Source organism: Salvelinus sp. IW2-2015, linkage group LG20 (assembly GCF_002910315.2).
Source record: "Salvelinus sp. IW2-2015 linkage group LG20, ASM291031v2, whole genome shotgun sequence".
Taxonomy (NCBI): Eukaryota; Metazoa; Chordata; class Actinopteri; order Salmoniformes; family Salmonidae; genus Salvelinus; species Salvelinus sp. IW2-2015.
Window position 1 is genome coordinate 54,347,486 of NC_036860.1, and position 14,352 is coordinate 54,361,837.

At 41.1% G+C, this 14,352-nt stretch overlaps 1 protein-coding gene across 12 annotated transcripts in view; it reads left to right on the plus strand.

Moving 5' to 3' along the window:
- The window catches only part of LOC111982133 (protocadherin gamma-C5), a 58,759-nt gene that overhangs the window by 24,945 nt on the left and 19,462 nt on the right, over positions 1-14,352 (plus strand). For 2 of the 12 annotated variants that reach the window (XM_024013716.2, XM_024013720.2), the window contains exon 1: positions 4,706-7,311. The exons of 4 other annotated variants lie outside the window; for them this stretch is intronic. In XM_024013716.2, coding sequence (XP_023869484.1) covers positions 4,870-7,311 — 2,442 coding nt within the window. In that variant the 5' untranslated portion in view covers positions 4,706-4,869. Of the gene's footprint in view, positions 1-4,705; positions 7,312-7,851; positions 10,762-11,469 lie in introns of those variants that run through there. 6 more of the 12 variants (XM_024013715.2, XM_024013718.2, XM_024013723.2 and 3 more) reach the window with 6 other exon arrangements.

A 14,352-nucleotide genomic window follows, 5' to 3' on the forward strand; every position in this document is an offset into this window, starting at 1 on the left:
ACCAAATGAGAGAAATTCTTACTCTGACTATTTGACTTGCCCTAGAAAGAAGAGCTGGTTATGCTGTTTTCATTTTTACCCAAAAGCGTTTGTGACTGTAACTGTGCTGCTGGCAACAATTGAATTACGCTTTTTACCGACGTTTACTGACACCGGCCATATTCAATGGGTGTTGAGCGTTCGTAAATTCATCAGTTATTCTGCAATCTGGCACACTTCAGACGAGAGTGCTCAGAAATTGGAAGTAGATAGCCAAGACGAATTTACGAACGCAGCCTAAATTTTTGTTTAAGAAACAGTAGCTCTTACAGAAAATATATTGCTGCATTGTACTTCAATTTCAAGTCCAGAGTAATGTGGTTTTCATTATTTTTTAATTAGAGCGTTATGTAGCCTAAAACAGTTGTTATTTCTGATTTGGGAGCATAGTACATGGTTGTTTCATTTACCTTAGCCTGGGCCTGTACTTGCTGCTTTAATGCAGCACTGGTCCCAGTCATAATCTATTGGAGCGCTGACACCAATACCATGCAGCTTTGTACAAAGAGATCTACTCCCCTCTCCCAGCTCAACAGCACAGTAACTGTTCACGTTCTGACCTTAGTTTTTTTGTTATGTCTTTGTTTTAGTATGGTCAGGGCATGAGTTGGGTGGGTTGTCTATGTTCGTTTTTCTATGTTGTGTTTTGCGTTTGGCCTGGTATGGTTCTCAATCAGAGGCAGGTGTCCTTAGTTGTCTCTGACTGAGAATCATACTTAGGTAGCCTTTTTCCACCTGTAGTTTCGTGGGGTGATTATTTTCTGTTCTGTGTTTGTATTTTCACTGTTCAGGACTGTTTCGTTTCGTTCCCGTGTTTTGTTGTTTTTGTTCGAGTATTCGTTTTCATTAAAAGAGATAATGTAATACTTACCACGCTGCACCTTGGTCCTCCTCACTTTCTCCCAACGACGAACGTTACAATTACAAACTCAAATATATTAAGTGCAAACAAACTAACTGGATCTCACAAATTCCTTTCAATTTTAATTTGATCAGGGTCAGAACAGTTCTTTTTTTTTTGTTTGACCTGCCTTAACCTCTAATTCCTCCCAAACCCGGATCCGGGAGCACCCCATCAGTAAAAAAAGCTGACTAGCATAGCCTAGCATAGCCGTCACAAGTAAATACTAGCATCTAATATCATTAAAATCACAAGTCCAAGACACCAGATGGAAAGATACACATCTTGTGAATCCAGCCATCATTTCTGATTTTTTAAAATGTTTTACAGGAAGACACAATATGTAAATCTATTAGCTAACCACGTTAGCAAAAGACACCACTTTTTTTACTCCACCAGTTTTACTCCATCAGTAGCTATCACAAATTCGACAAATAAAGATATAAATAGCCACTAACAAGAAACAACTTCATCAGATGACAGTTCTGATAAACATATTTATTGTATAGCATAGTGTTTTTTTAGAAAATGTGCATATTTCAGGTATAAATCACAGTTCTACATTGCAGCTGCAATCTGAAATAGTGCCGAAGCAGCCAGAATAATTACAGAGACCAACGTCAAATACCTAATTACTCATCATAAATCATTCTGAAAAATACACAGCGTACAGCAAATGAAAGCCCAACATCTTGTGAATCCAGCAATATGTCAGATTTTTTTAAGTGTTTTACAGCGAAAACACAATATAGCATTATATTAGCTTACCACAATAGCCAGAAACACAACCGCATTTACCAGCAGCAAATGTTTAGCGATCGAACAATCCAGCAAAAGATAATAATTGGACTAACCTTGAATAAACTTCATCAGATGACAGTCCTGTAACATCATATTACAACAATGCATATAGGTTTTGTTCGAAAATGTGCATATTTAGCAGCACAAATCGTGGTTTATACAATGTGATCAGTAGCAGCATTTCAGGCATTCTGGCCGGCGCCATCTTGGAGAGGCACCTAATCTAATCGATAAATAATCGTAAACTGACTAAAAAATACAGGTTGGACAGCAAATGAAAGATGCATTAGTTATTAATGCAACTGCTTGTGTTAGATTTTTAAAATTAACGTTACTAGATCTAGACATACAGTGTGCGTTACAGCCAGACCAGTGCCGCAATAATGGCGGACAAATCCTTTTTCATTTTTCCACATAAATACGGAATAACATCATAAATAGCTCTTACTTTTGGACGAGCTTCCATCAGAATCTTGGGCAAGTTGTCCTTTGTCCAAAAGAATCATTGCTCGGTTGTAAAACGTCCTCTTCAACTTTGGAACTAGCAGCTAACAATAGCTATGTGGCGCAGACATGCCCAAATGTTCAAAACGCAATACTAAGGAAATTCCGAAAATGGCAATATACTCGCATAAACTGATATAAATCGGTTTAAAATAACTTCGTTATGATGTTTCTAACACCTATATCGAATAAAATTACAGACGGATATATCTAAGGCCGATAACTGAGCGTTTCAAAATGCCATCCTGAGGTCTTGCTTTGCGTCATGACGAACGTCAAAAAGAGAGCTCCCGCCGTTCCTTGGGGCTTTATAAGGTCTGAGATCTGCGTAGAAACTCCATTCCAATTCTCATTGGTTACTGACATCCAGGGGAAGGCGGGTGCAGTTCATGTCGACCCATAGGATACATACAGAGCTTTAAACTGATCTGAGAACAGAGCCTCGTTTTCAGACCTTCGCAGTTCCTGTCATGAATTTCGCTGCAGAAAGAGTTCTGTTTCACCCACAGACATAATTCAAACGGTTTTAGAAACTAGAGATTGTTTTCTATCCAATAGTAATAATAATATGCATATTGTACGAGCAAGAATTGAGTACGAGGCAGTTTAATTTGGGAACGATAAATGTCGAAGTTGAAACAGCACCCCCTATAGTGACAAGAGGTTTAAGTCCTTCAAGTCCCAGAACTAATGTTTTAAGTTTGATATACTTATTGTAATCAGTTACAAACTAATATTGTAAGTTTAATTTGCGGAATTTTATCAGTATCATAACTGATATTCTATGTTTTATCTATAAATGTTTTTGCTCAGTTACTTCTAGTACTCAGGTTAGTAAAATGTATTTAAATTGGGTTCCTACTACTCAAATATATACTCACAACTATACTTAAAAAGCTGATGCAAATAGTTACCTCAACATACTATTATTTCTATACAAAAGAATATGCAAAAAGAAACAAGTGTTCAACTTCAAAACCTTTATTTTGAATAAAATAAATGTTATCATTTTATAATTTCTTCAAACTCAAATTGCCCCTTAAACCATACTCCTTGGGCACTTTTGGAGAGCTCATTATTATGTAATCTGTAAGCATTCTGGCTATAACTACACCTTGCCTCCTGAGGCAAAGTTACATCCAGATAGCTTGCACCTGACTACAAATCATTTCAGATCTTCACAACTGCATAAGGTTGAGGTGATAGTTTGGGATTAGCACTTTACACATAGCGCACTATGAACTTTAGCTCAAACACCTCATTCAAACTGTTTTAGATTCATCAAAACATGGGTTAAAAAAAAGAATTACACATATTGTTACAAAATACAGTGGAAATAAAAAGTATGTGAACACTTCGGAATTACCTGGATTTCTGCATAGTCATCACATTTGATCTGATCTTCATCTTAGTCACAACAATAGACAAACACAGTGTGCTTAAACTAGTGACACACTAATTATTATATTTTACTTGTCTATATTGAATAAATAATTTAAAAATTCACAGTGTAGGTTGGAAAAAGTATGTGAACCCCTAGGCTAATGACTTTTCCAAAAGCTAATTGGAGTCAGGAGTCAGCTAACCTGGAGTCAATCAATGAGACGATATTGGAGATGTTGTTTAGAGCTGCCCTGCCCTATAAAAAAACTGTTATAAAATTTGAGCAACCACAAGCTAGCTAATTAAATTGCCATAAATGTTTAATGTTTTTCTACCTGTCCCAAAATTAAAATAGTTGGTTCAGAGTTTGTTTTGATATTTCAACCTGCGTGTCCTGATTGCGTCTGGTGTGGGGAGACAAAATCAACATGCGCGCGGTCTGTCAGCATGTAGCAGCTCTGACTTGGTGCTGTCCAAGGTCCTGAAACGGAAGTCAATAGTTCTGCTGACGGGCTGAGATGTGATTGTTTTGTTGCTGTCTGGTTTGCTTCTGACCTCTGAGTGACAATTTGTCCACTTCATCATTGTATACACCCCCCCTTTCCATTGCATCATTAAAACCTCAACTAGTAAAACACCTCGGTTGTTTTGTGTTTGGAAACAAACCATTGGAGAATTGTTTATCTTTATTTACAGTTTTAATATGAAAATAAACACCATTATTGAATCAATAGGATACGTCACAAAATATTGGGGACCAAATGTTATGCTTGAATGTTTTGTTTTTAAAGTAGTAGACCTAACAGAACGATTTTGTTTCATTCTACTTCTATTTGTGCCTTCCATTTTTTTATTAGCGTCCTAGGAAAAACAGTTGATTTATTTTTTTCTGATTGAGGAGCATAGTACATGGTTTTTGTCATTTACCTTAGCCTGGGCCTGTACTGCTGCTTTAATGCAGCACTGGTCCCAGTCATAATCTATTGGAGCTCTGAGCACCAATACCATGCAGCTTTGTACAAAGAGATCTACTCCCTCCCCCAGCTCACAGCACAGTAACCCATGCAATGCACAGAGCTGGGAGAGACGGAGCTACGCTCACATCGTATCAGTGGATGGGAATATTTTTGCAATATTTTGTTCTTGAATGATACTGGAATGTTCATGATCTAATTGTTTAATATTGCGATGTATTGCAATCCAAGAACTTCGTTTGCATCAAATGTACATCTTCTTTGGAAATGGGGATTGTAAGGATACATATTCTGCCTAAAGGGGCGTTCTGGTTGTTTTTTCTGCTGTGGAATACAATAGAAGCGCAGATCCGCTACACTATTCCAGAGGAATTGAAAGAAGGATCTATAGTTGGTAACATAGCAAAGGATCTTGGTTTGGAAGCATTTGAGATGTTTGTGCGAAAATTAAGGATAGCCTCCGAGGCTGATAAGCAGTATTTCAGTGTGGATTTGGGAAAAGGCGAGTTGGTTGTCATTGAGAGGATAGACAGAGAGAGTCTGTGCGGACAAAGCACCAGTTGTCTGTTACCACTGCAGGTTGTTATTGAGGAGCCCCTCCAGCTTTACCGAGTTGAGGTGGAAGTCCAGGATATCAATGATAATGGCCCAGTCTTTCTTTCTACCGAACGTGTTCTTAATATTGCAGAATCTACAGCGACTGGGGCACGATTTCCACTTCCAGGTGCAAAAGATCCTGATGTGGGCTCCAATTCCCTCAGCTCATATAAATTAAATCAAAATGACTTGTTTGTTTTAAATGTTAAGACAAGTAGAGATGGGACGAAAATACCAGAGTTAGTTTTACAAAAAGCACTAGATAGAGAGAAACAGGCTGTTCATCAGCTTGTGCTGACAGCTATAGATGGTGGTAGYCCTGCCCGTTCAGGGACTACGGAGGTCACTGTTCAAGTTGTAGATATCAATGACAATGCCCCAATCTTTGAGAAATCGCTTTATGAATCTTCTTTGCGAGAAAATTCACCGGAAAGTACAGTGGTGATAATCGTTAAAGCCGCTGATGCTGACGATGGTGCTAATGGAGTGGTACAATACTATTTTGCTGAGCAGACGCCAGACTTCATACATGAAATGTTTTCTATTGACTCTGAGACTGGACAGATCACTGTGACTGGCAGTCTGGATTATGAAGAGAGTCACACTTATGAATTTAATATCCGCGCAACAGACAAAGCCGTGGCCTCTTTGGAAGGGCACTGCTCTGTTCAGATAGATATATTAGATGTGAACGATAACGCACCTGAAATAGTCCTTACCTCTTTACCTAACCCTGTGAAAGAAGATGCTCCTTTAGGCACAGTTGTTGCTTTGATAGGCGCGAAAGATCTAGATTCAGTGGATAATGGGAAGGTCCATGTGAGTTTATTAGGTACATATCCATTTAAACTGAAAACGTCGTTTGCTGACAATTATGCAATAGTTACAGACTCTAAACTCGACAGAGAGGAACTTTCTGAATATAAGCTGAAAATTGTCGCCTCTGATTCGGGCTCTCCTCCCCTCACTTCACAAAAGGAAGTTATTGTACGAGTTTTAGACGTGAATGACAACCCTCCAATTTTCTCTCAGCTGTCTTACACTGTTTATGTCAGAGAGAACAATGCTGCCGGATCAATAATGTGTTCAGTGTCCGCTACAGATCCAGATATAAGAGAAAATGCTAAGATATCCTATTCTATATTAGACTCTAAAGTACAAGACGTGTCTGTCTCCTCCTATATTTACATAAACTCAGATAACGGCAGCATCTACAGCATGCACTCGTTTGACTATGAGAAACTGAAGGTGTTTCAGATTCAGGTGCAGGCAAAGGACCACGGCTCTCCGTCTCTGAGCAGCAATAACACGGTTCATGTTTTTATTCTGGACCAGAACGACAATGCCCCGGCTGTTATTTACCCCTCCACTGTAATGGGCTCTGTTTCCCATCAGAAGATTCCCCGGTCCGCTAAAGCAGGCCACCTCGCCACTAAGATATCGGCAGTGGACGCAGACTCGGGCYACAACGCCTTGATTTCCTATAGGCTGACGGAGGCCACMGACTCGTCTCTGTTCAGTGTGAATCTTTACACRGGWGAGGTGAGGACAAMACGYGCTSTTTCAGAGCAKGATGACTCCTCTCAGAGGCTGCTTATAGAGATAAAGGACAATGGGGAGCCGGTCCAGTCCACCACAGTCACAGTCAATATACTGTTCGAGGACAGGATACATGAACCCATCTCGGAATACCGCCAGAAAACAGCAGAGCCCAGCAGGAGAAACAGTAAAATCACCTTTTATTTGATCATCTCTCTGGCCTCAGTGTCCGTCTTGTCTTTTTTGACTTTTCTCATCTTAGTGGTGAAGTGCGTTAGAAACAGTAGGAGCAGCTCGAGTTGCTGTATCAGACGGACTGACTCTGACGGATACAAGAATCCCAACAGAAACCTGCAGATCCAGCTCAACACTGACGGCCCTATTAAGTATGTGGAGGTCCTGGGAGGGGACMTGTTGTCTCAGAGCCARTCRTTYAGGTCGTGTCTCTCTCCAATGTCAGAGTTCAGTGATTTCACCCTCGTTAAACCCAGCAGCACTACTGACTTTAAGGAAATGATAAACGTGCTTGACGCATCTTTACCTGACAGTGCGTGGACATTCGAGAGTCAACAGGTGAGAATAAAAAAGTAATTCGAATAATATATTTCTTCTCTTGATTCGATCTAATTTTAATAATAACGTTGTGTATTGTGTTTAGAGGTTTATTGTACTGTCTATTATCAGAAATGCGCCTGCCACATTCTTGTGTGTAGCGCTGTCCACCGCTTTGGGCTGGAAATGGGAATCCACCATTATTCTAACAATGGCGTTTTAAATTGGCAACCTCGCATAACATTGCCAACGTTTTAAATATATTCTGGATTTCATCGAAATAGATTTAATTTCCAGCTTTCAAAACGACTCTTATATGTATTATATTTGTTTCGTTCCACACCATGAATTTGGTGCTCACATTTGTTGAAACAGATTGTTTACCACCTTGACTGGCTTTGAGGTCAGGATGTGTCTTTGTCTTCAAAAGTAGCTTTGTGTCATATCCATTATGACGTTCTAGACTGCCTCTGAAGTTGTGTTTGTTACATTGTGATATTTTGCCACTCTGGCATTGTGTGATATTCATTATTACGACTTTAAATACCCCTGAAGTCATGCGCGTCACTGTTACATTATGACGCTATGACGTGGAAAGCAGAATGACAATAACAGTACTAGCTAATGCAATAGATCTAACCATGAATCATTTAACATGTGGCTGTTAAATCTACTCATGACAATTAGGAGGGCTATTGATAACAGCTCCTCTCACTCTTGCTTCATGGTCTGCACTGTTTTTTAGGGAGCAGTGCTGCTGATCACAACCATAATCCATTGGAGCGCTGTGCACCAATCATGTGCTGAACTGTGCAAATAGATCTAGTCCCTCCTCGAGCCACAGAACCATACACCTAACAATGCACAGATGAGCTGGGGGAGAGGGAGCTGCAATATCAGTAGGACGGTGATGACAAACCATTTTGAGATGTTAACCAAAATGATACCTGGATAATTTCTAATCCAACTTTTTCTGGCAATGTATAGCAAACCACCTTGTCTACCCAGTCTACATTTTGTGAAAAAATGGGGATTCCTATCGGAATTATGTTGATTCCTTTGCGGACGCTTTGGATGTTATTTCTCTTGTGGAATACAATAGAGGCGCAGACACGATATACCATTCCTGAGGAACTAAATGTGGGATCCGTTGTTGGGAACATAGCGATGGATCTGGGTTTGGGAATCTCTGAGATATCTGAACGAAAACTGAGGATAGCCTCGGAGGGTGGTAAGCAGTATTTCAGCGTGGATTTGGGAAAAGGCGAGCTCGTTGTCAGTGAGAGAATAGACAGAGAGAATCTGTGCGGACAAAGCGTCAGCTGTATGTTGCCTTTAGAGGCTATAGTACAAAACCCACTACAGCTCCATCGTGTTGAAATTGAGTTACAGGATATAAATGACAATTTTCCAGTTTTTCAAAACAATCAAAATATTCTAAATATTGCCGAGTCTACATTGACAGGTGTAAAATTTCGTTTAGAATCGGCACAAGACCCCGACGTGGGCTCAAATTCCATATGTTCCTACACGCTAAGTAAAAACGACCATTTTGTTTTAAAAGTAAAAATTAGCAAGGATGGAACCAAAGTCCCCGAGTTGGCTTTGGAAAAAATGTTGGACAGAGAACACATACCAGCACATAGTCTAATTCTGACAGCAATAGATTGTGGAACTCCAGCCCGGTCAGGCACAACAAAAATCACTGTTCGGGTGTTGGACCAAAACGATAATGCACCTGTTTTTGAAAAATCTTTATATGGCTTGAAATTGCTGGAAAACACCCTTATCGGTACTGTAGTTTTGACTGTCAAAGCTGTAGATCTTGACGAAGGTGGCAATGCCGAAATAACGTATTCATTTGAACCACATAATCCTGAATCACTTCAGAATCTGTTTTCTATTGACTCACAAACGGGAGAGCTCGCCATTAAGGGTGAATTAGATTTTGAAACGGGACGCTATTTGAAATTTGATGTTCTTGCTACAGACAATGGCCCGCTAACTATGCAGGGACTGTGCACTGTTGAGGTAGATGTCGTGGATGTGAACGACAATGTTCCTGATGTTATTTTGAAATCTGAACCTACCCCGGTTAGGGAGGACGCACCTATTGGAACTGTTGTGGCTCTGCTAAGCGCCAAGGACATAGACTTTGGACATAATGGGAAAGTCACTCTAAGTTTACCACCAGGCGTACCTTTTAAATTAAAACAATCAGTGTCCAATAATTATGCTTTAGTTACCGAATCCATTTTGGATCGAGAATCATATCCGGATTACACCATTGAGATAATGGCAGCTGATGCTGGATCACCTCCTCTCTCATCCAAAAAGATGATTAATGTCCGTGTTCTTGACGTCAATGACAATTCTCCAATGTTTTCCCAAACATCTTACACTGTTTATGTCAGAGAGAACAATGCTGCTGGATCAATAATTTGTTCAGTGTCCGCTACAGATCCAGATATAAGAGAAAATGCCAAGATCTCCTATTCTATATTAGATTCTAAATTACAAGACGTGTCAGTCTCCTCCTATATTTACATCAACTCAGATAACGGCAGCATCTACAGCATGCACTCGTTTGACTATGAGAAACTGAAGGTGTTTCAGATTCAGGTGCAGGCAAAGGACCACGGCTCTCCGTCTCTGAGCAGCAACGTCACGGTTCATGTTTTTATCCTGGACCAGAACGACAATGCCCCGGCTGTTATTTACCCCTCCGCTGTAATGGGCTCTGTTTCCCATCAGAAGATTCCCCGGTCCGCTAAAGCAGGCCACCTCGCCACTAAGATATCGGCAGTGGACGCAGACTCGGGCCACAACGCCTGGATTTCCTATAGGCTGACGGAGGCCACCGACTTGTCTTTGTTCAGTGTGAATCTTTACACAGGTGAGGTGAGATGTAAACGTGCTGTTTCAGAGCAGAATGACTCCTCTCAGAGGCTGCTTATAGAGATAAAGGACAATGGGGAGCCGGTCCAGTCCACCACAGTCACAGTCAATATAATGTTAGAGGACGGGCTACACGAACCCATCTCGGAATACCGCCAGAAAAAAGCAGAGCCCAGCAGGAGAAACAGTAAAATCATCGTTTATTTGATCATCTCTCTGGCCTCAGTGTCCGTCTTGTCTATGTTAACTTTTCTCATCTTAGTGGTGAAGTGCGTTARAAACAGTAGGAGCAGCTCGAGTTGCTGTATCAGACGRGCTGACTCTGACGGATACAAGAATCCCAACAGAAACYTGCAGATCCAGCTCAACACTGAYGGCCCTATTAAGTATGTGGAGGTCCTGGGAGGGGACCTGTTGTCTCAGAGCCAGTCGTTCAGGTCGTGTCTCTCTCCAATGTCAGAGTTCAGTGATTTCACCCTCGTTAAGCCCAGCAGTACGACTGACTTTAAGGAAATGATAAACGTGCTTGACGCATCTTTACCTGACAGTGCGTGGACGTTCGAGAGCCAACAGGTGAGCCCATGGTAAAAGCATTTACTTCATTGACATAATATCAGTGAAAAATAATGTGAGTATAGGAATGGAATGACTTAAATGTTATTTTTGCTCATCTTAAATGTGAAGGACAATTTTAAGTTAAAATAATTTTATCCAAGCTTTTTTCACTTCGTACTTTGTCTCTTCCCTTCTTTAACCGCATATTATGTTTTCAACGAGGCCTACATGCTATTTCCTTAATCGAAACTAACATTTTTTATTTAGCATATTTCTTCACTTGAACGTTATCAAAACAGACAGGCCATGTAAAACTCGGAGTTTAAAAAACTTCGCAAGTTTCCAGGTTCACGGAAATTAAGGATTTTTATGATTTTTATGAACGCAAGTGAGAAGTGTTACACTCAAATGAAATGATACTCAAATGTAAAATGATATCTGTGATATAAATTATATCTGTGACATAAATGAGCAGTAAGAAATGAGCATGTATATGCTTTCAGGAATGGGGTTATTTGTTTACCTCATTGCCAGCAGAGAGCTGTTTTTACATTTCATCACCATGGACAGCGACAATCGCTCTCTACAGGCCCGGAAACCCTTCGGTTGCTGTATTGTTTCTGCTGTTTATACCACACGTCTGCTAGACATAGGTCCACTTTCAATTAGCTTTAAATTATTTACTTTGACCTTCAGATAAAGGGCTATTGCGATGATTATCCTCATTGTCATTATTTCAAAATCATAGCTGTCAAGGGAAAGCAGTCATTTTGCATTCCCTCATGAATACCATCTCCATTTCTTCATGAATGCTCTGGTGTGTTAACACGTTTGAAACGATGACTCCTATGGCAGAAAGATGGCTATGACTTTAACAGCCACTCGGTTTTTAATTGGTTTAAACGTTGCTGTGCTCTGCCCCAATAGCATGCTTAACTGTACAAAAAGATCTACTCCCTCCCCCATCGTCAGCAGCGCAGTCCTTACAATGCATAGAGCTGGGAGAGACGGAGCTGTGCTCACCCATTCATTCACAGTGGAATTAGATACCTGGCTAAAAAGGAGATGTGATCAATAACAATTTCCATGGAATATTTTATTCTAAACATGTTTTTCACGTTATTTTTTTCGGGGTACAGCAATATGAGGAAATTCAAATTGAAAGAGAGTTCGCGCCTGAGCGATTGGAGACGACAAGTGCTATGGCTATTCAGTTTCTTTTTGTCTTGGAATACAACAGGAGCACAGATTCGTTACACTGTTCCAGAGGAATTTAGCTTGGGATCCGTGGTTGGAAATATAGCTAAAGATCTAAATTTGGATGTAACTGAGATTTCTGATCGTAAGTTGAGGATAGCCTCCGTGGCTGGTAAGCAGTATTTCAGTGTGAATTTGGTTAAGGGCGACCTGGTTGTGAGCGATAGAATTGACAGAGAAAGTCTGTGCGGACAAAGCGTCAGTTGTCTCTTGCCATTAGAAGTCATCGTTGAGAATCCTCTAAAGCTCCACAGAGTGGAAGTTGAAATTAAGGATATAAACGACAATGCTCCACAATTTCAATCAACAGAGCGGACATTGAAAATCGCAGAATCTACCGCCCCTGGTATGCGCTTTTCTTTGGAGAGCGCGCAGGATCCTGACGTTGGCGATAATTCTTTAAAATCTTACACTCTCAGCAAAAACCAACATTTCAGCTTGAAAGTAAAGGATATTGGTGATGGAAGAAAAGTGCCTGAACTAGTATTGGAGAACGCACTGGACCGAGAAAATAAGGCAGCATACCAACTGTTGTTGACAGCCTTGGATGGTGGCTCTCCAGCCAGATCTGGGACCTCGCAGATAACCGTTGTTGTCCTTGATATAAATGATAACAACCCCGTATTCGAAAAATCGTCATATGAAGTGTCTCTAAAGGAAAATAGTCAACAAGGCACATCTTTCTTAACGGTTGAGGCAAAGGATTTGGACGATGGCCCAAATGGTGAGATTGAATATTCTTTCGGTGATCATACTGCACAGTCCATAAAGACTTTATTTGACATCAATCCAAAAACGGGGGAGATGTATTTAAATGGTATGCTGGATTACGAAAACACTCCCTCACACAGAATCGAGATTATTGCTAAAGATAAAGGCATGCCTGAAATGGAGGGACAGTGCAGCGTCCAGATTGATATCATAGACGTCAATGACAACCCTCCCCAAATTACCCTCACTTCTACACCAAGCCCAGTGCGTGAGGACGCACCCAAGGGGACTGTAGTGGCTTTGATTAGTGCATGGGATCCTGACTCTGAGGAAAACGGAAAAGTGACATTACAAATCCCACCAGGCTATCCTTTTACATTAGAACCTTCTTTTTCCAATCATTACACATTAGTCACCAATGGTGTTCTGGACAGAGAGACGTTCCCAGAGTACAGCATAGAGATAACAGCTACTGATTCGGGCTTCTCTCCTCTGAGCAGCAGGAAAACTATCCCAGTACGTATCCTCGATGTCAATGATAATCCACCCAGGTTTCCTAGCAAAGCGTATACCGTGTATCTCAATGAGAATAACACACCTGGTTCTATTATCTGTTCCGTGTCTGCATTGGACATGGATTTTGGAGATAATGCTAAAATCTCCTATTCTATATTAGACTCTAAAGTACAAGACGTGTCTGTCTCCTCCTATATTTACATAAACTCAGATAACGGCAGCATCTACAGCATGCACTCTTTTGACTATGAGAGACTGAAGGTGTTTCAGATTCAGGTGCAGGCAAAGGACCACGGCTCTCCGTCTCTGAGCAGCAACGTCACGGTTCATGTTTTTATCCTGGACCAGAATGACAATGCACCCGCTGTTATTTACCCCTCCACTGTAATGGGCTCTGTTTCCCATCAGAAGATTCCCCGGTCCGCTAAAGCAGGCCACCTCGCCACTAAGATATCGGCAGTGGACGCAGACTCGGGCCACAACGCCTTGATTTCCTATAGGCTGACGGAGGCCACCGACTCGTCTCTGTTCAGTGTGAATCTTTACACAGGTGAGGTGAGGACAACAYGTGCTSTTTCAGAGCAGGATGACTCCTCTCAGAGGCTGCATATAGAGTTAAAGGATAATGGGGAGCCGGTCCAGTCCACCACAGTCACAGTCAATATACTGTTAGAGGACGGGCTACGCGAACCCATATCGGACTACCGCCAGAAAACTGCAGAACCCAGCAGGAGAAACAGTAAAATCACCTTTTATTTGATCATCTCTCTGGCCTCAGTGTCCGTCTTGTCTTTGTTAACTTTTCTCATCTTAGTGGTGAAGTGCGTTAGAAACAGTAGGAGCAGCTCGAGTTGCTGTATCAGACGAACTGACTCTGACGGATACAAGAATCCCAACAGAAACCTGCAGATCCAGCTCAACACTGACGGCCCTATTAAGTATGTGGAGGTCCTGGGAGGGGACATGTTGTCTCAGAGCCAATCATTTAGGTCGTGTCTCTCTCCAATGTCAGAGTTCAGTGATTTCACCCTCGTTAAACCCAGCAGCACTACTGACTTTAAGGAAATGATAAACGTGCTTGACGCATCTTTACCTGACAGTACGTGGACGTTCGAGAGTCAACAG